Source organism: Microcaecilia unicolor, chromosome 7, assembly GCF_901765095.1.
Source record: "Microcaecilia unicolor chromosome 7, aMicUni1.1, whole genome shotgun sequence".
Taxonomy (NCBI): domain Eukaryota; kingdom Metazoa; phylum Chordata; class Amphibia; order Gymnophiona; family Siphonopidae; genus Microcaecilia; species Microcaecilia unicolor.
The window spans coordinates 287222433-287244605 of record NC_044037.1 but is presented as its reverse complement, the minus strand read 5'-3'; the positions used below and the strand labels follow the sequence as shown (position 1 = coordinate 287244605).

The 22173-nt window shown below is 45.9% G+C and overlaps 1 protein-coding gene across 1 annotated transcript in view; it reads right to left on the bottom strand.

The window, feature by feature from the left end:
* Positions 1 to 270: 270 nt before the first annotated feature.
* Positions 271 to 22173, bottom strand: part of LOC115475141 (transcription factor CP2-like protein 1) — a 75885-nt gene continuing 53982 nt past the window's right edge. Inside the window, exons 11-13 of the mRNA XM_030210880.1 lie at positions 22012 to 22154; positions 11373 to 11424; positions 271 to 569 (exon numbers count right to left, since the gene is read on the bottom strand). Coding sequence (XP_030066740.1) covers positions 532 to 569; positions 11373 to 11424; positions 22012 to 22154 — 233 coding nt within the window. The 3' untranslated portion in view covers positions 271 to 531. The remainder of the gene's footprint in view (positions 570 to 11372; positions 11425 to 22011; positions 22155 to 22173) is intronic.

Genomic DNA, 22173 nt, shown 5'->3' with positions numbered 1-22173 from the left:
GGAAAACAATTTAAGAGGATTAAATAGGCATAAGATTTACACTATTACTGAGTTTGTATGGACAAGATTTCAGCTGACCAGCATCTAAGGCACATTGAAAGCTACAGAGCAAATTGTAATCACCCCTCCTTTCAGGTCATAAGGATGGCTGGGGCATAAGGCACTAATGTCAACCCCTCCCCAAATGCTTTCTCTGTTTTATTCCCCTCTACAACAAGGTGGATGTTTGTGACCAAAGAGCAGAAATGCTCCAAGAGATTGTATAAAAACAAATATTTATAACATATATTTAGAAAAAAAATAAAGCGTTGGCCTTTAAAATTCTTTAAAACATCTTTTTGAATGTTTTTGATGCTTTTATGGGTTTTTTTTGTTTTTGTTTTTTTAGTAGCGTTTTGTTGGTGGTGATTGTTCAGAACAGCCCTTTTAACACTTGTTAATCCAAAGCCATCTTCACATTTCCAGTTTCTGCTGTGACTGTCCCAGCGAATCGGAGGGGGAGCCTGTCCGGTCCCTGCTCTCTCGCAGCCTTCACTTCAAGATGATGTGATAGCCATTGTTGCTCTCAGCTAGAAATAAATTAAAAAAAAAACAACATTAAAAAAAATTAACCCATCCATATACCTGTGAGATTTTGGGCTGGGAGGGATCATACACTAAGAGACCCTTTTACAAAGCTGCAGGAGGGCTAACGCACCGGTAGCGCATGCCAGATCAGCACTACCGCCAGGGTAGCACATCCGCCCGGCAGTAATTCTGAGTTTGGCGCACGCCAAATCCCGCAGTAGAAAATATTTTTCTATTTTTTACCACTGGGGCATTCCCAGCAGTAATCAGCAGCGTGGCCAGCATCTACCCATCACTGAACCCTGTTCCTCCCTGGTGTACCTTAGAGACGTCCCCAGCACCTGCAGTCATTCATTATTACTGCCTGCACTGGCCCCCGCAGGCTTCCATCGGCCGGGTTCCACCAGACAGGAAACAGGAAATGACATCAGTGAGGGCAGGACCCAACCAATAGAAGACTGCAGGGCCGGTGCAGACACCAATAATGAATCACTGCAGGCACTGGGGATGCCTGTACGGTACACTTGGGAGTGGACGGGTTCAGTGACGGGCAGGCAATTGCCGGGATGCCGCAGAAGAGGAGAGACGTTGATGTGGGGTATGTGAAATAAAATCTATCATTTTTTAAAATATTTCTTGGGGGGGGGGGGGGGTGAGGAAGGGCCCATCTAAATTAACTCTGAGCCCATACAAAATACTGGGTCTGGCTACACCACTGCATCTTACGCTGGATATTCAGAGATGTAAGCCACTCCAGTGGATACTATTATTCTTCCAAACACAATTTTTATAGAAAAAGAAGTGCTACTTAACTTCTATTCAAAATGTTCCCCAGACATAAGTCACATAAAATAGGTTGCCACTGAGCAACTCTGCCCCTGCTCTTACCAAACTACATGCCCAGGAATGCTTACCCAGTAGTAAATTTAAAACAAATCAGAGAAAATATTTCTCCACTCAATGTGTAATTAAACTCTGAAATTCGATGCCAGAGAATGTAGTAAAAGCAGTTAGCTTAGCGGGGCTTAAAAAGGTTTGGCTACCTTCCTAAAAGAAAGTCCATAAGCCATTATTAAATGGACTTGCCTATTTCTAGGTTAAGCAGCAAAAAAAATGTATTGTACTGTTTTGGGATCTTGACCTGGACCTGGATTGGCCACTGTTGGTAACAGGATGCTGGGCTTGCTGGACACCTTTGGTCTCTCCTGGTATGGAAATACTTATTTACTTATGCAGCCATGATTCATGTGTAAATACAAGCCCTCTTACTGACCAGGAGTTCTCAATCCAGTCTTTGAGGCACACCCAGCCCGTCAGCTTTAATATATTCACAATGAATATGAGTGAGGTAAATTTGCATGCATTATCTCCATTGTATGCAAATCTAGTACATGCATATTCATTGAGGGTATCTTGAAAACCTAACTGACTAGGTGTCTCCCAAGGACTGGGTTGAGAATTCCCCTGTTGTTGGTGCATGCACACCACAGGCAAATTTTATAAGAGGCCCTTCCATATGGAAAAAAAAAAAACCTTTATAAAATTATCCTATAGATGCTTCTTTTACATTTCAACATTCTTTATTGATGACCAAAGTAAATTCATCCAACAATCTGGGTATATAAAGATGAAAATAATCAAAGTGCACACAATAAAACAAAATGATACAATCTGTCAAACTTTCAACAGTTCCCCCACCCCCACCCACCCCATTATTTTATATTACAGCATGTTTATTGATGACATATAAGAATTCAGTCAATAAAAATACAAAGGAACATAAATGATTAGAGCCCAACCTTTACAGAAAAAGCAATTGAAAAGAAGCCATCAAAGATTTAACCTTGGCATCCCCCCACCCTCCAAGTATTAATATAAAACAAACGTATATTGACTCAAGAACAGAAAACATGTAGCAACATTGAAGGCCAAGTAGAAAACCAGAAACCAAGGGGTCCTTTTACAAAGGTATGCTGAAAAATGGCTTGCAGTAGTGTAGGCACGCGTTTTGGGCGTGCGCTGATCCATTTTAGAGAGCGCCTGTAAAAAAAAAAAAAAAAAAAAAAAGGCCTCTTTTTTTGGCCGAAAATGGACGTGCGGCAAGATCAAAATTGTCACGTGTTCATTTTGGGTCTGAGACCTTCCTGCCAACCACGGACCTACTGGTAAAGAATCTGTGTGGCAACTAAACTAAAGTGAAATCTCCGCAGAAATGCAGTTCCCTGTAAAGAACTCATAGCTGCCAAATTCCCAGTACAAAGGTAGTACACTGTGAAGGACTATAAAGTAATACCAGCTTGCTTGGCATAAGCAATAGCCCAACATGATTCACAGAGTTACTACACGGCAGCATAGTAAACAGTGGTATATAAAGGAAAATAGGCCACCCAGTCTGCCTAGTAGATTCGTCTAGTTTAGGGAGATGCACAGAAAGGACAATTCTGTAACAGGGCATCTACGTTTAATGCCTTCGTGGTGTCTCCTTTCTTTCACAGAGTACTAACTAGAGAATGACACCGGGACAAAGTTTGTCCCCATCCCTGTGGGTTCTGTCTTTGTCCCCACCCCATCCCCGCAGGTTCTGTCTCTGTCCCCACCGCAGGTTCTGTCTCTGTCCCCCACCTCATCCCCACAGGTTTCTGTCTCTGTCCCCACCGCAGGTTCTGTCTCTGTCCCCCACCCCATCCCCGCAGGTTCTGTCTCTGTCCCCACCGCAGGTTCTGTCTCTGTCCCCCACCTCATCCCCGCAGGTTCTGTCTCTGTCCCCACCCCATCCCCGCAGGTTCTGTCTCTGTCCCCCACCTCATCCCCGCAGGTTCTGTCTCTGTCCCCTACCTCATCCCCGCAGGTTCTGTCTCTGTCCCCTACCTCATCCCCGCAGGTTCTGTCTCTGTCCCCACCCCATCCCCGCAGGTTCTGTCTCTGTCCCCCACCTCATCCCCGCAGGTTCTGTCTCTGTCCCCCACCCCATCCCCGCAGGTTCTGTCTCTGTCCCCCACCTCATCCCCGCAGGTTCTGTCTCTGTCCCCACCCCATCCCCGCAGGTTCTGTCTCTGTCCCCCACCTCATCCCCGCAGGTTCTGTCTCTGTCCCCCACCTCATCCCCGCAGGTTCTGTCTCTGTCCCCTACCTCATCCCCGCAGGTTCTGTCTCCGGCCCATCCCCGTGTGCTCTGTCCTCATCTGCAGAAGCCTCAAGCGCTTTTGATTTTATATTTAAAATGTCTTTAATCAAAGTATAAAAAGGAACATTATGCTGTGCAACTGTTTATAAATCACAAATTAAAAAAATAAATAATCAGCAACTATAATAACCCTCCACCCTTCCAACCCAACAATAGTTGACTTCTACTACCCCAAGAAATCCCAATCCACCCTATTAAAATGTCTGGGGGTACAAAATACAAGCCATTCTGTATGCCCTAGCGGGGGAGAAATATGACCTATAAAGAACAGGTAAGATACATGTGATTATGAGAACACATATAATGGGAAAGACAAGAGCAGCATCTGAAAGGCTACAAAAGCATAAAGGCTCATAGTCTAGGTAATAAAATCCCAGACTTGATGGCCCTTAGGGCAGAGACAGGGCTGGGTGTTGTTCTTATCATGGAGACATGATGTAATGAGTCCCGTTACTAAGTTAAGGTGATCACAAAAAAAAAAAAACAGAAGACTAACAAGCCATAAAAAGAAAATTCACTCACATGTAAAGAGAAGTTGCAAAGAAATGACATCTAGAAATAAGGACCGCTCATCCACGTGCAAGGAAGGCGTTGGGGGGGGGGGGGGGCAAACAGAGCCTCACAGCTCCAAGGGGTCCCATGGTCCCCACTACAATCTGTCTCGTCCTCCTTCCCAACCTTCTTTAAAAATGTATTTAACGTCTCAGAGATGCCCGGCACGGCAGCCATTCTCTCAAGCTGTCTGCGGCTGCCGTGAAGCTTTCCCTCTCTGAGGCGATCCGCCCCCCTCTGATGCAATTTCCTGTTTCCACCTGGGCGGATCATGGCAGAGAGAGAAAGATTCGTGACAGCCGAAGGAAGTTTATGAGGATGGCTGCTGCGCCGAGGCCCCTCTGAGAAGGGAAATAAAAATGTTCAAGATGACCACAAGGTGAGGGGAAGGGAGGGAGATGGTGGGGAGAAATGGAAGAGACGCCTGTACCAGGGGCGTATCTGCGTGGGGCCTCAGGGGCATTCTGTTTCTGAGTCTGACGTCCTGCACGTACAACGTGCAGCGACGTCAGACTCAGAAGAAACTTTCGACGCCAGCTTTAGTAGAAGAAATGAAAGGACCTCGGCTTGGCTGGCGGGGGTTGGGGGTCCCCCGCCAGCTGACGGAATTCTTTTACAGGCAGCCGGCAGCGGCAGGAGGACGCGGACCTCGGCTGGCGGGGGTTGGGGCCCCCCCCAGCGAAGGTAGGCGACAGCAACGGCGGGGGGAGGCTATAATGTGCCCCCTCACTCTGGCCCTGGCCCCCCCTACCGCCGCACTTCAGATACGCCCCTGGCCTGGACCACATGGGAACAATGCAGGTGGGGAGATCAGTGGAGAGGGAATCAGGGTCAGGGGCCCCCTCCTTAATTTCTGCCCTGGGCCACACCATGTCTAAAACTGGCCCTGTCCACGTGAACTACAGGATAGCATCTGTCAGTTTATATATCAGTAATCCTATTTTACTTCTCCAACCATTTTTTTATTTTATTTTAGTAGCTTCACTGAAAAAAAAAATCATTCCATTAGTTGATCTTTCCACAAGGAAAACTAAGGGGACCTTTTCCTTTAGATTGTAAGCTCCTTTGAGCAGGGACCGTTCTTTGTTGATTTGTAATTTTGTACAGCGCTGCGTAACCCTAGTAGCGCTCTAGAAATGTTAAGTAGTAGTAGTAGTACTAAACTGCAGTAAAACCTGGGCTTAATGCAGGATTTTCCCCATTTGCTAAGCCCAGACTTAATGCAGCACTAATGAGGGAGAGTAGAATTTAAAAATATGTTATTGCAGGTCGTGTGCTGTCATTAATGTGCAGCACCTGCATAGAATTAACACGCAAGTACCTATCGCCTCCTATTTAGCCAGGTGCTAGGTTCTGCCCCATTAACTCTGCCTTATCCAGTCAGTGCACACGCTAATAACACGCTAACTGCATAATGTGGGAACACCCACTCTCCACCCAGAGGCATAGCTAGGTGGGTCGCCAGGGGAGCGGTCGCTCCCCCAAATGGGGTTCTGACGGTGACGGTGCTTATTTTTGACACGAGCTGTCTCGTTTAAAATATATGCTGGCGCCGTCCACTCTCCGCTCCCCCTGCACCCTCAAACCTGGCTATGCTTCTGTCTCCACCCATGACACTCCCCTCTAAAAAGTATATATATATTTTTTTTAATCGCTAGCACACTGAGTAGCATGTGTAAAGCTTAATTTTTAAAAGAGATACTATAATAAAATGAGGAAATTAATTAGAAATAAAATAAATGGAGTGCTTGCCAGGGTCGAAAGTTTGCATGAGGAATGATCATTATTAAAAAAAAAAAAAAAAAAAAGAATTTGGAAGTTCAGATAAAATGCATTCCACACATAAAAAAAAAAAAAAAAGATTGAAAAAAGGACAAACAGCCAACACTGTCTAATGATGAGGTGGAAGAGGCAGTGAAAGCCAAAAGGGCACCTTTCAGAAAATAGAAAGCAGACCCAAGAAAATAAGGATGAACTCTGGCAAGTTAGTAGTAAAATAGTAATAAGTCAGCCCAAGAGACATTGAAAAGAGTTTTGTGAATGATGCAGCTGTTTTGCCACATGACCACAGACTATAGCGATTCGACCTGATTTGTCATTTTTGGACTATGGGATTCTTTATATTTATGGATAAAAAGGAGGTGTGTATGTTCCTTTGGCATCTTCAATCAGCCCAGTGCACACTGGGAGAAGTTTAATTTTGAATGTGTTGGCCACAGAAGACAGAAGTTGATAGGAGGTGATGAGGGCTCCCGCTGTATCTTGGCGCTGCCTGATTACCACCAGGAGCACCCCTGCCGCTGAAAGAAAAAAACGTTTTTTTTGATGTGCACAAGTGGAACATGGTGGGGGCAGGAACTGCCACCGGGCTTCCCCTGGGAGCCCAGGCAGTATAGCCAAACTGCCTCACAGCAAGCCCACGGTAGGCTTGCCACTCTTTCATAAAAGGGCCCCTTAAAAGCCTAATATGAGTAGGAGGTGGGGTTGAACAGCAGAAAAACAGAGGCGTCAGAGTTGAAGGTTTTGTGTACCAAGTCCACAGCCCTGTTTACAATAACCCTAACCACTTTCTTCTCTTCAGCTGCCCCGGTTGAATTTTGTATTTTGTGAACGCTGCCATTTCAATAAATCATGCATTGGCACATGCGTGAAGACCTCGAGCTCAGTTTGGAGGATGTCAGGACACTGGCGTAAAAAAAGCCAGCGAAGAGCTTCCAAGAAATGGTTTACAATAGGGGGGGGGGGGGGGGTGGTCCTCAAATCCAGTCCTCGAGGTCCACAATCCAGCACAGTTTTCATGATTTCCACAATGAATATGTATAAGAACTATTTTGCATGCATGCACTGGAAGCAGTGAATGAAAATAGATCTCGTATATATTCACCGTGGAAATCCTGAAAAACAGGCTGGGTGGTGGGCTTCGAGGACGCCTGGTTTACAGTAATAGACCACAGCAATGCGCTACTCCTGTCTTGGAAGCCCTCATGGCCACTCTACAAAAACAAAAATCCCCAAACAGTTTATATAGAGAGAGATTTATGCAAGAACGCGCATGCACACACAGACACGCTCACCTTCTGTTTTGGCACCTGTCACTATCAGAAAAGTTTAAAACAGTCCCCCTACTTCAACACCCTCCAGGCAGGGGACCTTTTCACCTATTGTACCTTGACAGGGCTGCTAATTCAATGTGCTTCATCCACATTCATGTGCTGCCCGTCCTGCATCTTTCCATACCCCTGACCCTCTATGGCACAGAGCCAGATAGCTCAGAGGCACCCAGCAAAACAGCATGCAATTTTATGCCTGTTGATTTCACAGTATTCCAGAGACAATGTTTTCCTCCCAGAAGCAGCTTCACTTAAGGAGGTGCTATAAATTGAGGTGGCAGTTTTCAGAATAACCACAGGAGTTACTGGTTTGCGAGTACATAGTTTGTGTCATGCAAGGTCATTTTTAAAGGGACTTTCCCCCCCCCCCCCCCCCCACACACCCTTTGCAGGGATTCTTCCCAACAGTAATTATCCCTCAACAGAAATAAAATGAATGAGAACGAAAACAACCAGCTTTTGGTTTTTACAGCCCTAAACTGGGGGATCCATTGCGCCTGCAAACAAGGTTATAGCAAAACTAAAGTACTGCAAATTAGTAAAAAAAAAAAAAAAACACACAGCTTTTGTATGCTTTATGCTGAGATAAACTGGGAGTCTTGGACTGCATGTAAAGATTTCACTTTTTTTTTTTTTTGTTACATTTGTACCCCGCGCTTTCCCACTCATGGCAGGCTCAATGCGGCTTACATGGGGCAATGGAGGGTTAAGTGACTTGCCCAGAGTCACAAGGAGCTGCCTGTGCCTGACGTGGGAATCGAACTCAGTTCCTCAGTTCCCCAGGACCAAAGTCCACCACTCTAACCACTAGGCCACTCCTTCACTGTTGCTACTATTTGAGATTCTACATGAAATGTTGCTATTCCACTAGCAACATTCCATGTAGAAGTCGGCCCTTGCAGGTCACCAATGTGGCCGCGCAGGCTTCTGCTTCTGTGAGTCTGACGTCCTGCACGTACGTGCAGGACGTCAGACTCACAGAAACAGAAGCCTGCGCAGCCTTCTACATGGAATGTTGCTAGTGGAATAGCAACATTCCATGTAGAATCTCCAATAGTAGCAACATTCCATGTAGAATCTCCAATAGTATCTATTTTATTTTTGTTACATTTGTACCCTGCGCTTTCCCACTCATGGCAGGCTCAATGCGGCTTACATGGGCAATGGAGGGTTAAGTGACTTGCCCAGAGTCACAAGGAGCTGCCTGTGCCTGAAGTGGGAATCGAACTCAGTTCCCCAGTTCCCCAGGACCAAAGTCCACCACTCTAACCACTAGGCCACTCCTTCACTGTTGCTACTATTTGAGATTCTACATGAAATGTTGCTATTCCACTAGCAACATTCCATGTAGAAGTCGGCCCTTGCAGGTCACCAATGTGGCCGCGCAGGCTTCTACGTGGAATGTTGCTAGTGGAATAGCAACATTCCATGTAGAATCTCCAATAGTAGCAACATTCCATGTAGAATCTCCAATAGTATCTATTTTATTTTTGTTACATTTGTACCCTGCGCTTTCCCACTCATGGCAGGCTCAATGCGGCTTACATGGGGCAATGGAGGGTTAAGTGACTTGCCCAGAGTCACAAGGAGCTGCCTGTGCCTGAAGTGGGAATCGAACTCAGTTCCTCAGTTCCCCAGGACCAAAGTCCACCACCCTAACCACTAGGCCACTCCTCCACTCCATTGTGAACTGTATTTCATTTTTACGCTGTTAAATGCCTTGATACAATTTAATAAGAGGCATAAAAGCAAGTATGAATACATTAATTAAAAAAAAAGTATTTTTGAAAATCATGCCAGCGGTGCACAACAGATATTTAATACCCATGGGATAAGCACATGTGGATGTCTGAAAAGGATTGCCCCACATGGACTCTCTCTCTGCACCCGTTTTACACTGTGGGTAAAGGTACCCTAAGCCTATTGTCACCTGCAGAAGTGGGGGAGGGGCGTTTTTTTCAAAAACCTCATCAGCTTGGAGAAGAGACGGCTGAGGGGAGACATGATGGAGGTATATAAAATAACGAGTGGAGTGGAACAGGTGGATGTGAAGCATCTGTTCACGCTTTCCAAAAATACTAGGACTAGGGGGCATGCAATGAAACTACAGTGTAGTAAATTTAAAACAAATATTTCTCTACCCCAATGCATAATTAAACTCTGGAATTCGTTGCTGGAGAACGTGGTGAAGGTGGTTAGCTTGGCAGAGTTTAAAAAGGGGTTAGACGGTTTCCTAAAGGACACGTCCATAAACCACTACTAAATGGACTTGGGAAAAATCCACAATTTCAGGAATAACATGTACAGAATGTTTGTACGTTTGGGAAGCTCGCCAGGTGCCCTTGGCCTGGATTGGCCGCTGTCGTGGACAGGATGCTGGGCTCGATGGACCCTTGGTCTTTTCCCAGTGTGGCATTACTTATGTACTTATGTCCTCTACTTGGCTCACTTTTATTACATAGAGCAGTGATTTAACCTATTGTGATGTCATAGTGGCTCATTCCACCAATAAGAGCCAACCTCATTAGTGATGTCACAATGGCTTGATTGTATAGAATGTTTGTACGTTTGGGAAGCTTGCCAGGTGCCCTTGGCCTGGATTGGCCGCTGTCGTGGACAGGATGCTGGGCTCGATGGACCCTTGGTCTTTTCCCAGTGTGACATTACTTATGTACTTATGTCCTCTACTTGGCTCACTTTTATTACATAGAGCAGTGATTTAACCTATTGTGATGTCATAGTGGCTCATTCCACCAATAAGAGCCAACCTCATTAGTGATGTCACAATGGCTTGATTGTATAGAATGTTTGTACGTTTGGGAAGCTCGCCAGGTGCCCTTGGCCTGGATAGGATGCTGGGCTCGATGGACCCTTGGTCTTTTCCCAGGGTGGCATTACTTATGTACCACAGGTTTGTTCTGTGCCATCTTTTGGTTTCATCTTCAGTATTTTTGAGTGCATGGTTTTCCACCACTTCCACACGAACTCCCACCTTTTGAGAACGTTATGATGTATTTCTGAGATAGCCAGCATTTATACGTTTGCACATTTCTGGTCATATTTGTGAATATTTTTCCTTTTGATTTTAATTCAGTAATTTGAATTGGGTTCAATTTTCTCCCTTATTAATATTAAGTTATAAAAAAGAGTCACAATCATGACCATAACATTTAACATTTCAAGAGAGCTGCTCTCTTCTCTGACTGAAGATAAATGAGTGCAAAACTGCTCCACCCAGGACCCTGTACCAACACATACACTGCCTGAAATTCAAGGTAGAGTAGCATCAGTTTTATACAGGAAGGCAAGGAAGGTACCTAACCCAGCCCTGTACTGGAAGGGGACCCACCCTGCACAGCCACAAGCAGCACCCCTCTCCCCAAAAGCACCTGACGCTGGCACACAAATTGACTTACCTCTGATCCTGCTGAGGCCTGTCCCACAAATGTTTATCAATAAATTCAGCTAGAACTTAGGGGCCCTTTTGCTAAGGTGTACTAGAATCTGGGCTTAGCGCATCTTAGCATGGGACCTTCCTGAACACTAAGCCCAGATTCAAAATGGCATTTTTTTAGGGCATTTAAAAAAATGTTTTTATTTCAGGTCACATGCTAATGTCATTAATGTGCATTACCTGTGAAAAATTAATGCGGTAATCAGAACACACTAGCTGTGTAATGCTTCCACACCCATTCTCCACCCATGACAAGCCCCCTCAAAAACACATTTCTGAAAAATATCTATCATGCGGGGGGGTTAGCACATGATAACAGGCAAAATACCACATAACACTTTAATGAGTTTCAGGTAGGCTGTTTTTTGCGCATTAAGTACATGCTAAGACTTAACACCCTTTAGTAAAAGGGCCCCTTAGAGTATCTAATTTCATTTTTTGTGAAAATTCTTACATGGGCAACAATCCAGGGGGGAAAAAAAAAAAAAAAAAAAAGAATACTTACCTTTTAAGGTGCTGATTAGAAAACACGATTCATCCTGGAAATTTTGCACCATCTGAAAAGACAAAAACCAATCAGGCCCTGGGAGGAAGGGTGTGGATCAGCGCCCTTTTTATGGTGTCTAATTTTAGCATCATTTATAGAATCCCCCACCCCCCCCACCCACCCATATGCATATGTAAAGTATGTTTGACACGTGGAACACGGCGGTTATAAACAGCCCAAGCACGAAGAACAAGCCTTTCCACAAGATGAACAGCAAAGGTGACAAAGTCCCAAAACAAACGGTGTGGTGCAAAATCTTTATTGCCGAGTATCAAAGACTCAACACGAGTCATGTTTTGGTCGTTAGGCCTGAATCAGGAGTCTATAAACAGAACAAAACCTACACATATGCACCAATAAAATAAAATAATCTAAAAATACAATCAAATCAAGCCATAGTTCATGAAGAAGTATAAACAGCCTGCAGGTACACACGTGCAAAGATGGGAATGATTGCATCTACTTGTACATGATCCCAGGAGTGCAGTTTAGGTACATGTGTGTATTTTATAAAATAGTCATGTAAAGGGCAATTTTATAACTAAGCACCCCTTTATACACGTGTATAAACGGAAGAAGTGTCTCATGCACGCAAGAGCCTTAAGCGCTATAATGCCCAAAAGCAAGGGGTGGGCATACACGTGGGCTGAGCATGGAGGGCATGGGTAGGGCTCCCATTTATACCATAAAACTTACAGAACCCTGTACTTTATAGTTTATTTATACTTGCTATACCGCCCAAGCTAACTTGCAGTTCTGGGTGGTTTACAGGCTAAAAACAAACATTCAGAAAAGAAATATAGGAACGCAAGACCTTTGAAGTCAGAATGATTAAATATTTTGACACCCACCAGACAGGACTTAAAGATCTGGGTTTTCTAGCCCATTATAAACCATAAAATTGTACTGCTTTGTCACCCTCCTATCTCCATGCATAAGGGTGGATGGATAGTATAAGAGCAAGGCTGGGAAAAGGGGGGGTTTAGCAATGCAGTATGACAACCAAACTCTCTCCTTTAGTTAAATAAAAGCCTGCTTAAACAACCTGGTTTTCAGAGCTTTTTTTAAAGTTCTTAAAAGAAAGTTCAGACCTTAAAGATAGTGGGAAGGAATTCCAGTGAGCAGGAGCTGCAAAGAAGAATGTACGATGACTGCTTTCAAGTTGAGCTGATTTAGGATGTGGAAGAACCAGACGATCATGAGCGAAGGAGTCATGTTGGTGAATAGGGAATTGTAAAGGCAGAGAGGTAATCAGGAAGACCAACTCTATGGGCCTTAAAAATGAGCTTAAGGAGTTTAAATGAAATATATTGTTCTGTTGGAAGCCAATGAAGTTTTCGAAACGGGAGAAACATGGTCAAACTTTCGTGCATGACAGACCAGTTTAATAGCCACGTTTCGTACTGATTGCACCTTCTTTCGGTTTAAGCGAGAGCATCCTAAGTAGACTATGAGGCATATTTTCAAAGCACTTTGGGAGGCTAAGTTCCATAGGTTTCTATGGAACTTTGGGAGGCTAAGTGCTTTGAAAATGAGCCTTAATGTCTCCATAATCAAGACGGTTATCAATACCAACAGCACAAGAGAATGAAATGTATCTAGATCGAAGTACCTATGAATTGAACGCAACTGACGGCGTATGTAGAAACTAGATTTGCACAGACTAGAAATCTGGGCGGAAAAAGTAAGACAGGAATCCAATACAATTCCTACACGGCAAAACAATTCTACAGGACATATAGAAGTCCATTCCCACATTTAGGTGCGCACAGTTAGTTATTTTTATTTCAGATGGATTTTGAAGGATCTTTAAGTTTGGGTTTCACGATGGCTAGTTTCCAAGCTGCTGGGATGGTTCCTACTGAGTGGGAAGATGAGATAGATCATATGACGAATAAAAGGGCTGAGTTCTTTATCAGATTGTTTAATGAAGATAGATGGGATAGAGTCATGGGGAGCTGTAGTAGATTTAATATTTTTAACGATGTTATGTAAATGTTGTTCTGTTGGGATATTAAAAGAACAGCGTGTAGTAGTTGAGAATGTGGAGATAGGGGTGGGCTCTGTTGATCCATTACGAAGAGGTGGTGGTAGAGAAGTGATCTCTGTTAATAATTGTAATATGCATGAGAGAGATTTGCATACCTGGTCACCTCCATGATATGCAAATCTCTCTCATGCATATTCGTTAGAGTGTAAGAACTCTGTTTTTTTGCACAGGAACGTTTGCCCATAAGCTATTCACTGACATATTGGAAGATTTGTAGTAACTTATAATGTAGTAAAGCATTAGCTCAGAGAAGAGATTCTTGCACTTTTTTGCTTTGGAATTTGGGGAAATGGTTTAGCAGTGTGGGCAAAATCAACTTTAATATCAACAAACAAAGAAAACCCTCAAAATGTTTAGGCTTGTAATAATAGAGGGAGATTTGGTTTAGGGAATAATGTTTTACAGTATATTATATATATTACTAGCCGTTGAGCCCGTGAAAACGGGCTACTTTTGGAATGGGGGGGGTTCCGAGCCCCCACCCCGGAGTCGCCTCCGCCGCCGCCCCTCCACCCGGCCCGAGCAGCACTGTAAACTTACATCAGCACGCAGCAGCAGGCACATCAGCAAAGCTGCCGTCGGGGCGGGCTTCCTTCTCTGCCTGTGTCCCGCCCTCGTGTGACGCAACATCGGCGAGGGCGGGACAAAGGCAGAGAAGGAAGCCTGACGGCAGCTTTGCTGATGTGCCTGCTGCTGCGTGGTGATGTAAGTTCACAGTGCTCGGGCCAGATGGAGGGGCGGAGGGGGAGCGGTTCCGACGTCTGCAGCATGCCAGTAGAGACTTCCCTCTCTGTCCCGCCCCCATCATCACGTATTGAAGCGGGGGCGGGGCAGAGAGGGAAGTCTCTACTGCGCATTTGCGAGTGAGTACGGTCACTCGCCGTTTATATGTTTGATAGCTAGATAAATGGGAATGAGGTTTGATTGAGTTTGCATGGTATGAATGTGGAGAGAGAGAGAGAGAGTGAGGGATGAGAGATATTGGTTTTAAATGAATGATTTTGGATACTTGATATTTGCATTGTATTGTAATAAATAAAGAATTATGGAATAATTATGAAATAAGGAATGATAGTTATTTGTAGTATATGAACATGCATATTCGTTAGGGATATCCTAAAAGCCTGACTGGCCTGTGGACCCCCAGAAACACACACACAAAAAAGCAAACACTGGGCCTTCAGGATTGAGAAAAATGTTATCCTTTTATTCTGAAAATGGCCCGACATGTGACGTGTCCAGGGTCACAGAAAGTTGTAGTTGGAACCGAGCCAGCTGCTGTTTCACCTCATTTTCAGGTCTTTAGAACGAGGTGAAACAGCAACTGGCTCGGTTCCAACTACAACTTTCTGTGACCCTGGACACGTCACGTAAATCTCCATTACCACAGTCCCCTGAGGCAGGCGTTTGTTATGCCAAAACACGGCCCGTGTCGGGTCATTTTCAAAATAAAAGGATACAGACAATAAAAGAGCAACACTGGGCCTTCAAGACTAGGACAACAGGAGTACTTTATTAACAGGTGACCCGACAGGGGCCGTGTTTCGGCGCCAAATGACGCCTGCCTCAGGGGTCAGAGTATTGATACTGAAGTATATTAATAATGTAGGTCAAGTGCCTCAACACATTAAAGTGTTATTTAGGATATCCGCTGTAACACAAAAAAACAAGCTCCAGGAAAAAGCCTTCTCCTGTGCACCGGTAATCGGGTCACCTGTTAATAAAGTTCTCCTGTTGTCCTAGTCTTGAAGGCCCAGTGTTGCTCTTTTTTGTCTGTATACTTTGGTTGTACGCTGTTTTACCCTCTCTATTTGTACTGTATATTCAGTGTAAAAAATGTAACGAAGGATGCTATATTGGAGAAACAGGCTGATGCTTAAGACAAGATTCAATTTACATAGACATCATATGAACAATACTGGTGCCAGCAGGGTTCCCACGCCTGTTGGTCAACATTTTACAGGACCAGGACACTGTACCAGTGACTTCACAGTGAGAATCCTGAAAGGTAACTTTAAAACCATACAAGAACGTAAGACCTTTGAAGTCAGAATGATTGAATATTTTAACACCCAACAGAAAGGACTTAACAAGGACCTGGGGTTCTTAGCCCATTATAAACCATAAAGCTGTATGTCTCTGTTGATCACCCTCCCCTCACCTATCCACACCCATCCTGTTAGAATATCAATGATATGCTTTGATGTCCCCATGCATACCTCCTACCCACCCCCATCCTCCCACCCTGTCAGACTGTCATAGTAATGCTTGAATGTTTTCACTTATATACACTGTCAGCTAGCACATTTTGCTTATTTCCTATCTGACGAAGAAGGGCAACCTTCGAAAGCTAATCAAGAAATGTATTAAGTTAAGTCCAATAAAAAAAGGTATCATCTTATTTTCTTTTCCATGTTTTATTTTGTTTGATTTCTACTGTACAAAATAAAAGCATAGCATAGAGTAGTAATTCCCAAACCTATCCCGGGGGGGATCTGCCCAGCCTGCCAGGTTTTCAGAACATCTGCATGAATATGCATTGTGGATATCCTGAAACCCTGGCTGGTTGGAGATTCCTCGGGGCAGGTTTAGGCACCACTGGAATAGGATGCTGTTGGATGTTAGGGATCTGCTTAAGAGTTAAAAACGTTTTCCACTTCTTCCCCATGAAACAAACAATTACTTTCTAAAAATTCACCAGATTTGGCAAGCAGAATGTTTGACTATCTCAAATTCAAAGAGCAGAAAAATCAAGTTAATCTCTTCAGCAAACTCAGCCTTGATCACCACGGCTTTCTTTGAGAAAAACTGTTCAAAACTGTGATTGTTCATCCCTGCTCCATTCCAAAATCTCTTCCTCAACCTACCAGCAATTTGGCAAACAGCAGCACAGAGTAACAGAGACAGGGAAAAATATTTGAAGCAGCTGGAGAAGGAGGACACCAAAAAAGTACTTTCAAGGCTTTGTTCCCCACATTTCCAAAGTTACTCCCCTCCACCCCCACCACAACACCAATCTATAAACAACACACAACCCACACACCCATTCAACTGCATCTGAAATATTTAAAATCCTTCACATCGTACACCTCCACTCACCCGGCATCCACACATCCCCAGACATCTACCTACCCATCACCCTACTCACTATATCAACACACACAAATCTAGAACCTACATACTCTTACACTTTCAAGTTTAACAATAAACTATATCCATGTCCTTCCAAACCCACCCCACATATAATACACTCTCAATTTACCCCATCTACACCCCCATAAACATCTATACCAGGGTTTCCAACCTCGGTCCTCGAGGGCCGCAATACAGATCGGGTTTTCAGGATTTTTCCCAAACAATATGCTTGAGATCTATTTGCAAGCACTGCCTTCACTGTATACAAATAGATATTATGCATATTTGTTGGGGAAATCCTGACAACCCGATCTGGAGAGGGCCGAGGTAGGACGCCCCTGTTCTATACCCTCCCGAGATCCCCAAACAGCTCCGACTCTACCATGCCCATCCAATTCTTCTACAGTCTATATTGGAAAGCATTCCTGAAGCCTCTGATTCTCATGCTTTCATTACTTACTTTTTAAAGGGACAATACTACAGCTTCTAACTAACAGAACTTTGGTACCTGTTAAGCAACGTCAAAAGCAGCTGCCAGAAGAGGAAGAAAACCACAGAAAAGACCAGGACACAGGGGCGTAGCCAGACCAGTGGTGTTCCTAGGGGGGCGGACACCCGGGGCGGCGCCCCCCCCCCCCCCCCCGGCAAAAGACACCCCTCCCCCGGGTGCATGCTGCTGGGGGGGGGGCTGCCGCAGCGCACGCCTGCTGCGAGTTTACTAACTTTGCTCGTTCGCTGCAGTTCCCTCTGCCCCGGAACAGGAAGTAACCTGTTCCGGAGCAGAGGGAGCTGCAGCGAACGAGAGAAGTTAGCGAACTCTCGCAGCAGGCACGCGCCGCGGCACCCCCCCCCCCCCCAGCGGTGTGCACCCTGGGCGGATCGCCCCCACCTTGGTACGCCACTGAGCCAGACACCCAATTTTGGGTGGGCAGAAGAACTTCATTTGTCCCACAATTGATTTGGTCTCTCCCTCTCTCGCCTGCATGCCATATGGTCTCTCAAACAGCCCCCCCCTCCCCCGCATACCTTTTAAATAGCAGATTTTCACCAGCAGCGAGCAGCAACTAATACACACTGCTCATGTTGGCACCAGGGGCGTATCTGGACTCCGGCGGTAGGGGGGGCCAGAGCCAGAGGGAGGGGGCACATTTTAGCGCCCCCCCCCCCGCCCCCCCCGCCGCCGCCGCCGAGCCCCCACCGCCACCAATAACTTAGTCTCTCCACCCCCCTCCCGCCGCCAACCCTCCCCCGCTGCCGTTCTTACTTTGCTGGCGGGGGACCCCAACCCCCGCCAGCCGAGGTCTGCTTCCACCTGCCGCTGCCTTCAAAACTTCTTCTTCAGCCGGCGGGGGACCCCAAACCCCCGCCAGCCGCCCCGCGCTGTTTAAAATTCATCTTCGGCCTCCGTGGCCGTGCTGCTGGGATAGGCGGCGCTGTTGAAATCCACTTCGGAGTCTGACGTCGTTGTACGTTGTACGTGCTGCGACGTCAGACTCCGAAGTGGATTTCAACAGCGCCGCCTATCCCAGCAGCACGGCCACGGAGGCCGAAGATGAATTTTAAACAGCGCGGGGCGGCTGGCGGGGGTTTGGGGTCCCCCGCCGGCTGAAGAAGAAGTTTTGAAGGCAGCGGCAGGTGGAAGCAGACCTCGGCTGGCGGGGGTTGGGGTCCCCCGCCAGCAAAAGTAAGAACGGCAGCGGGGGAGGGTTGATGGCGGTAGGGGGGGCCAGGGCAAAATCTGCGGGGGCCCAGGCCCCTGAGGCCCCACGCAGATACGCCCCTGGTTGGCACCACAGCCTTCCCTCTGATGCAACTTCCTGTTTCTGCATAGGCGAGAATACATCAGAGGGAAGGCAGTGGGACTGGTGCGAGCAGTATGTATCAGTCGCTGCTCAGTGCAGGCAAAGATCTGCTATTTACAAGGTATACAGGAGGGACAGTCATTGGGAGTTTTGGGCCACATCATAGGTGTGCTGCTACTGGGTGGGCCTGAGTTGAAAGTGGGAGGGCCTGGCCACCCTTGGCTACGCCACGGCCAGGACATCATAAACTTCAAGTGGTACAACCTTCAAGCGCATTTCTTTTCTTCTATCCCCCTTCCACGTCTTTTTCTTAAATTATTATTATTTTGCATGTTTATGCACACACTTAATATAGTTAATGGCCCATGAAGTACATTTTCTCGGTGCCCCCTCCCCCACTTTAGCTGCTCTACCAGGGGCACACGAAGAACCACGCAGAAAGCAATCCACATGGTTAATATGTAACTGAAGCATTTAATTACACTCCCCAGATGGCTGAGCTAGCAAAGGCAATTCTCTACCTAAAGTTGCCTGGAAGCACTTTGCAGCAATTAAAAAGTTGAGGGCCTTAGATTTAATCTGGGTAAAATGGCAAAGGAGACTTTTGGGAGACTAAACATGCACTTAAAACCGTAGGATGCATTTCAATGTTGTGCTCTGCCTCATTTGTCTTCTGCAATGCAAGTTTTGGAGCCATTTTTACTGGCTATTTAAAGTAAGTTCCTTAGGGGCTCATGATCCATGAAACTGCAGGTCACCTCGAACCACCTGTGAGGCTCTTCCGAACTAAAGGTCGGTCTGTATAATGGGCACAGGAGCCCAATAAATGCTAGAATTCCAAAGAAGCGTAAGAAAACTGCTGGTCCAAATGAAGCAAGTTGAAAAGCGCACACTTTTACGCGGCAGCCAAGACGACGATGATACCACGGACTTTCCTTGCGCAGCCCTGGAATACATCATCCTAGCCAATAAAGGAGGGGAAGGGAAATGGGACTTGATCTACCGCCTTTCTGAGGTTTTTGCAACTACATTCAAAGCGGTTTACATATATTCAGGTACTTATTTTGTACCAGGGGCAATGGAGGGTTAAGTGACTTGTCCAGAGTCACAAGGAGCTGCAGTGGGAATTGAACCCAGTTCCCCAGGATCAAAGTCCACTGCACTAACCACTAACCCACTCCTCCACTCCAGCAGGCCAAACTTGACAGCAACAAAACAGCAGGCCAATCATCAGCTTTTCATGGGTACCAACTATAACAGTATTTCCCAAGTCAGTCCTGGAGTAACCTCCTTGCCAGTCAGGTATTCAGGATATTCCCAATGAATACGCATAAAAAAGAGATGTGCATATAATGGAGATAATGTATTTTATTTATTTATTTTATTGCATTTGTATCCCACATTTTCCCACCTCTTTGCAGGCTCAATGTGGCTTACAATACATCGTGAATAGTGGAAATACATAAGAGAATAGACATTTAGTATTCCAGAAGGATCTTGGGTAACATGAGAGTGATAAAGCATGATAGTAATATAACAAGCAGATATTATAAGGCAATTATAGGTATGTGTGGAGGATTTCACATTTGTTGATCTTTGTGGTATGCCTTGTTAAAGAGATGGGTCTTCAGTAATTTGCGGAAGTCAGTTCATAGATCGTTTTTAAATTTCGCGGCAGCGCATTCCAGAATTGTGTGCTCAAGTAGGAAAAGGTTGACGCATGCGTTAGTGTATGTAAATCAATCTCATGCATATTCATTGTGGATGTCCCGAGAACCTGTCTGGCAAGAAGTTACTCCAGGACTGACTTGGGAAAAACACTGAACTAGAAGACAAAATATTTACACTGGGACATGAGAAAGGAAGCCTACCTAAGACCCAAAGAAGGAATGACAAGACTCAAGAACATGGCAACCTACTTTCCAAATGTGATGATAGAAAAATAATCTAAAGTGCTCAAGACCTGCAAAGCCAATGGAAGAACCCGCCCACTATAAATGTTACCCTCACCAATCAAAATTCCTTTCATAGCATATTTTGATTTCCACCATCCCGTTTGTCTTACTGGATTAGAAGTTCTTCAGTGGAAGGAGTGAACACCACACTTTGTCTGATATACACAGGGCAGGATGAACCCTGGGATCAGCAGCATGAATCTTGCTGCTATTTTGGGATACTGCCAGGTACTTTTGACCTACACTGGCCACTGTTGGAAGCAGGATACTGGACTAGGTGGACCATTAGTCTAACCCAGTACACAGAAGTGTATGCAAAGTGAGGGTGCTAGGGGAGCAGAAAGCGGACTTCTGATGGCACCGGGGCATATTTTAAAATAGGCGTCGGCAGAAGTCCATTTGGGGGTGCATTTCCACCTAGCTATGCTTCTGCCAGTATGGCTATTCTTGTGTTCTTAAACTCTATGGTAGGCCCTAGGCAAACAAGTATGTTGTGCTTCCCCCCTCCCCCATTGTAATACAAAATGTATTTTAAAACTTCCACAAATAGAGCTCTGTATGGTTCTAAGCCCAGAAGAAAACCAGCCAAGGAGGACACAGCAGGTAAGAAGCTACTGGCTCCTTCTGTCATCTTGAGGACAATGCACAGGGGGGTGGCAAGAATAGACAGGTCTCCATGAGCAGCGGTGGCTTGCTTACACTCCAACCCCCCCCCCCCCCCCCCCACATGCATTCTGATTTCTGTCAGCAGCTGAGTTACCAGAGCAAAAACCTGCCTTGAGAGTCACTGAATTTACAGGCCCTCTTTCAAATATTTGGGCCTTGGTTTAAAGCATAGGCGAACTAGGCCTGTGCTTTAATCCTAACCTGATTATATAGGCCGAGCTACAGTTTAGAAGAGTCTTGCGGCTGGCTGAGGCAGGGGCATAGCCAGACTTCGGCAGGAGGGGGGTCCAGAGCCTGAGGTGAGGAGGCACATTTTAGCCCCCCTCCCCGGCACCGCGAATTCCCCCCCTGCACCCCCATTGCCGCCGACACCGCCCGCCCACCATTGTTGACCCCCCCCTCCCCGACGACCCGCTCGACCCCCCTCCTGCCACCAACCCGCCTACCTTTGCTGGTGGGGGACCCCAACCCCCCACCAGCTGAGGTCCTCCTCACAAAAGGCTTCCTATTCCTTCTGTTTCTGACGTCCTGCACATTGTACGTGCAGGACGTCAGACTCACAGAACGAAGCCTTGCAGATCAGCTTTGTTCTGTGAGTCTGACGTCCTGCACGTACAAAGTACAACATGCAGGACGTCAGAAACAGAAGGAATAGGAACCCTTTTGCGAGGAGGACCTCGGCTGGCGGGGGGTTAGGGTCCCCCACCAGCAAAGGTAGGCGGGTTGGCGGCGGCAGGGGGTTCAGGGCCCAAATCTACGGGGGCCCAGGCCCCCCAGGCCCCACGTAGCTACGCCACTGGGCCGAGGACACTTGCAGTTTCATGATCACGAGCTCCTAAGGAAGTTAGTTTAAATAGCCTGGCAAATGTTTCCGCTGCAAAGGGCTAGGGAAGCAGAACACAAACCTGAAATGCCCTCAAAGAGCTCTGGAAAGGGAAGGCCTATGTCTGCAAAACATACCTACAACCGTTCATTTGAACATCTCTTACCTCTGTGCTCACCACTACGTGGATCCCTGTTGGTCCTTGCCTGTAGATCTGATTTATTTGCTGTGGTGAAATTGTGTACAAGTTTGCTATCTTCTCTATTAGCTCCAGACTGGTCAGCTCCTCTAAGAAAATCGCATGGTATACTGCAATAAATGTTAAATA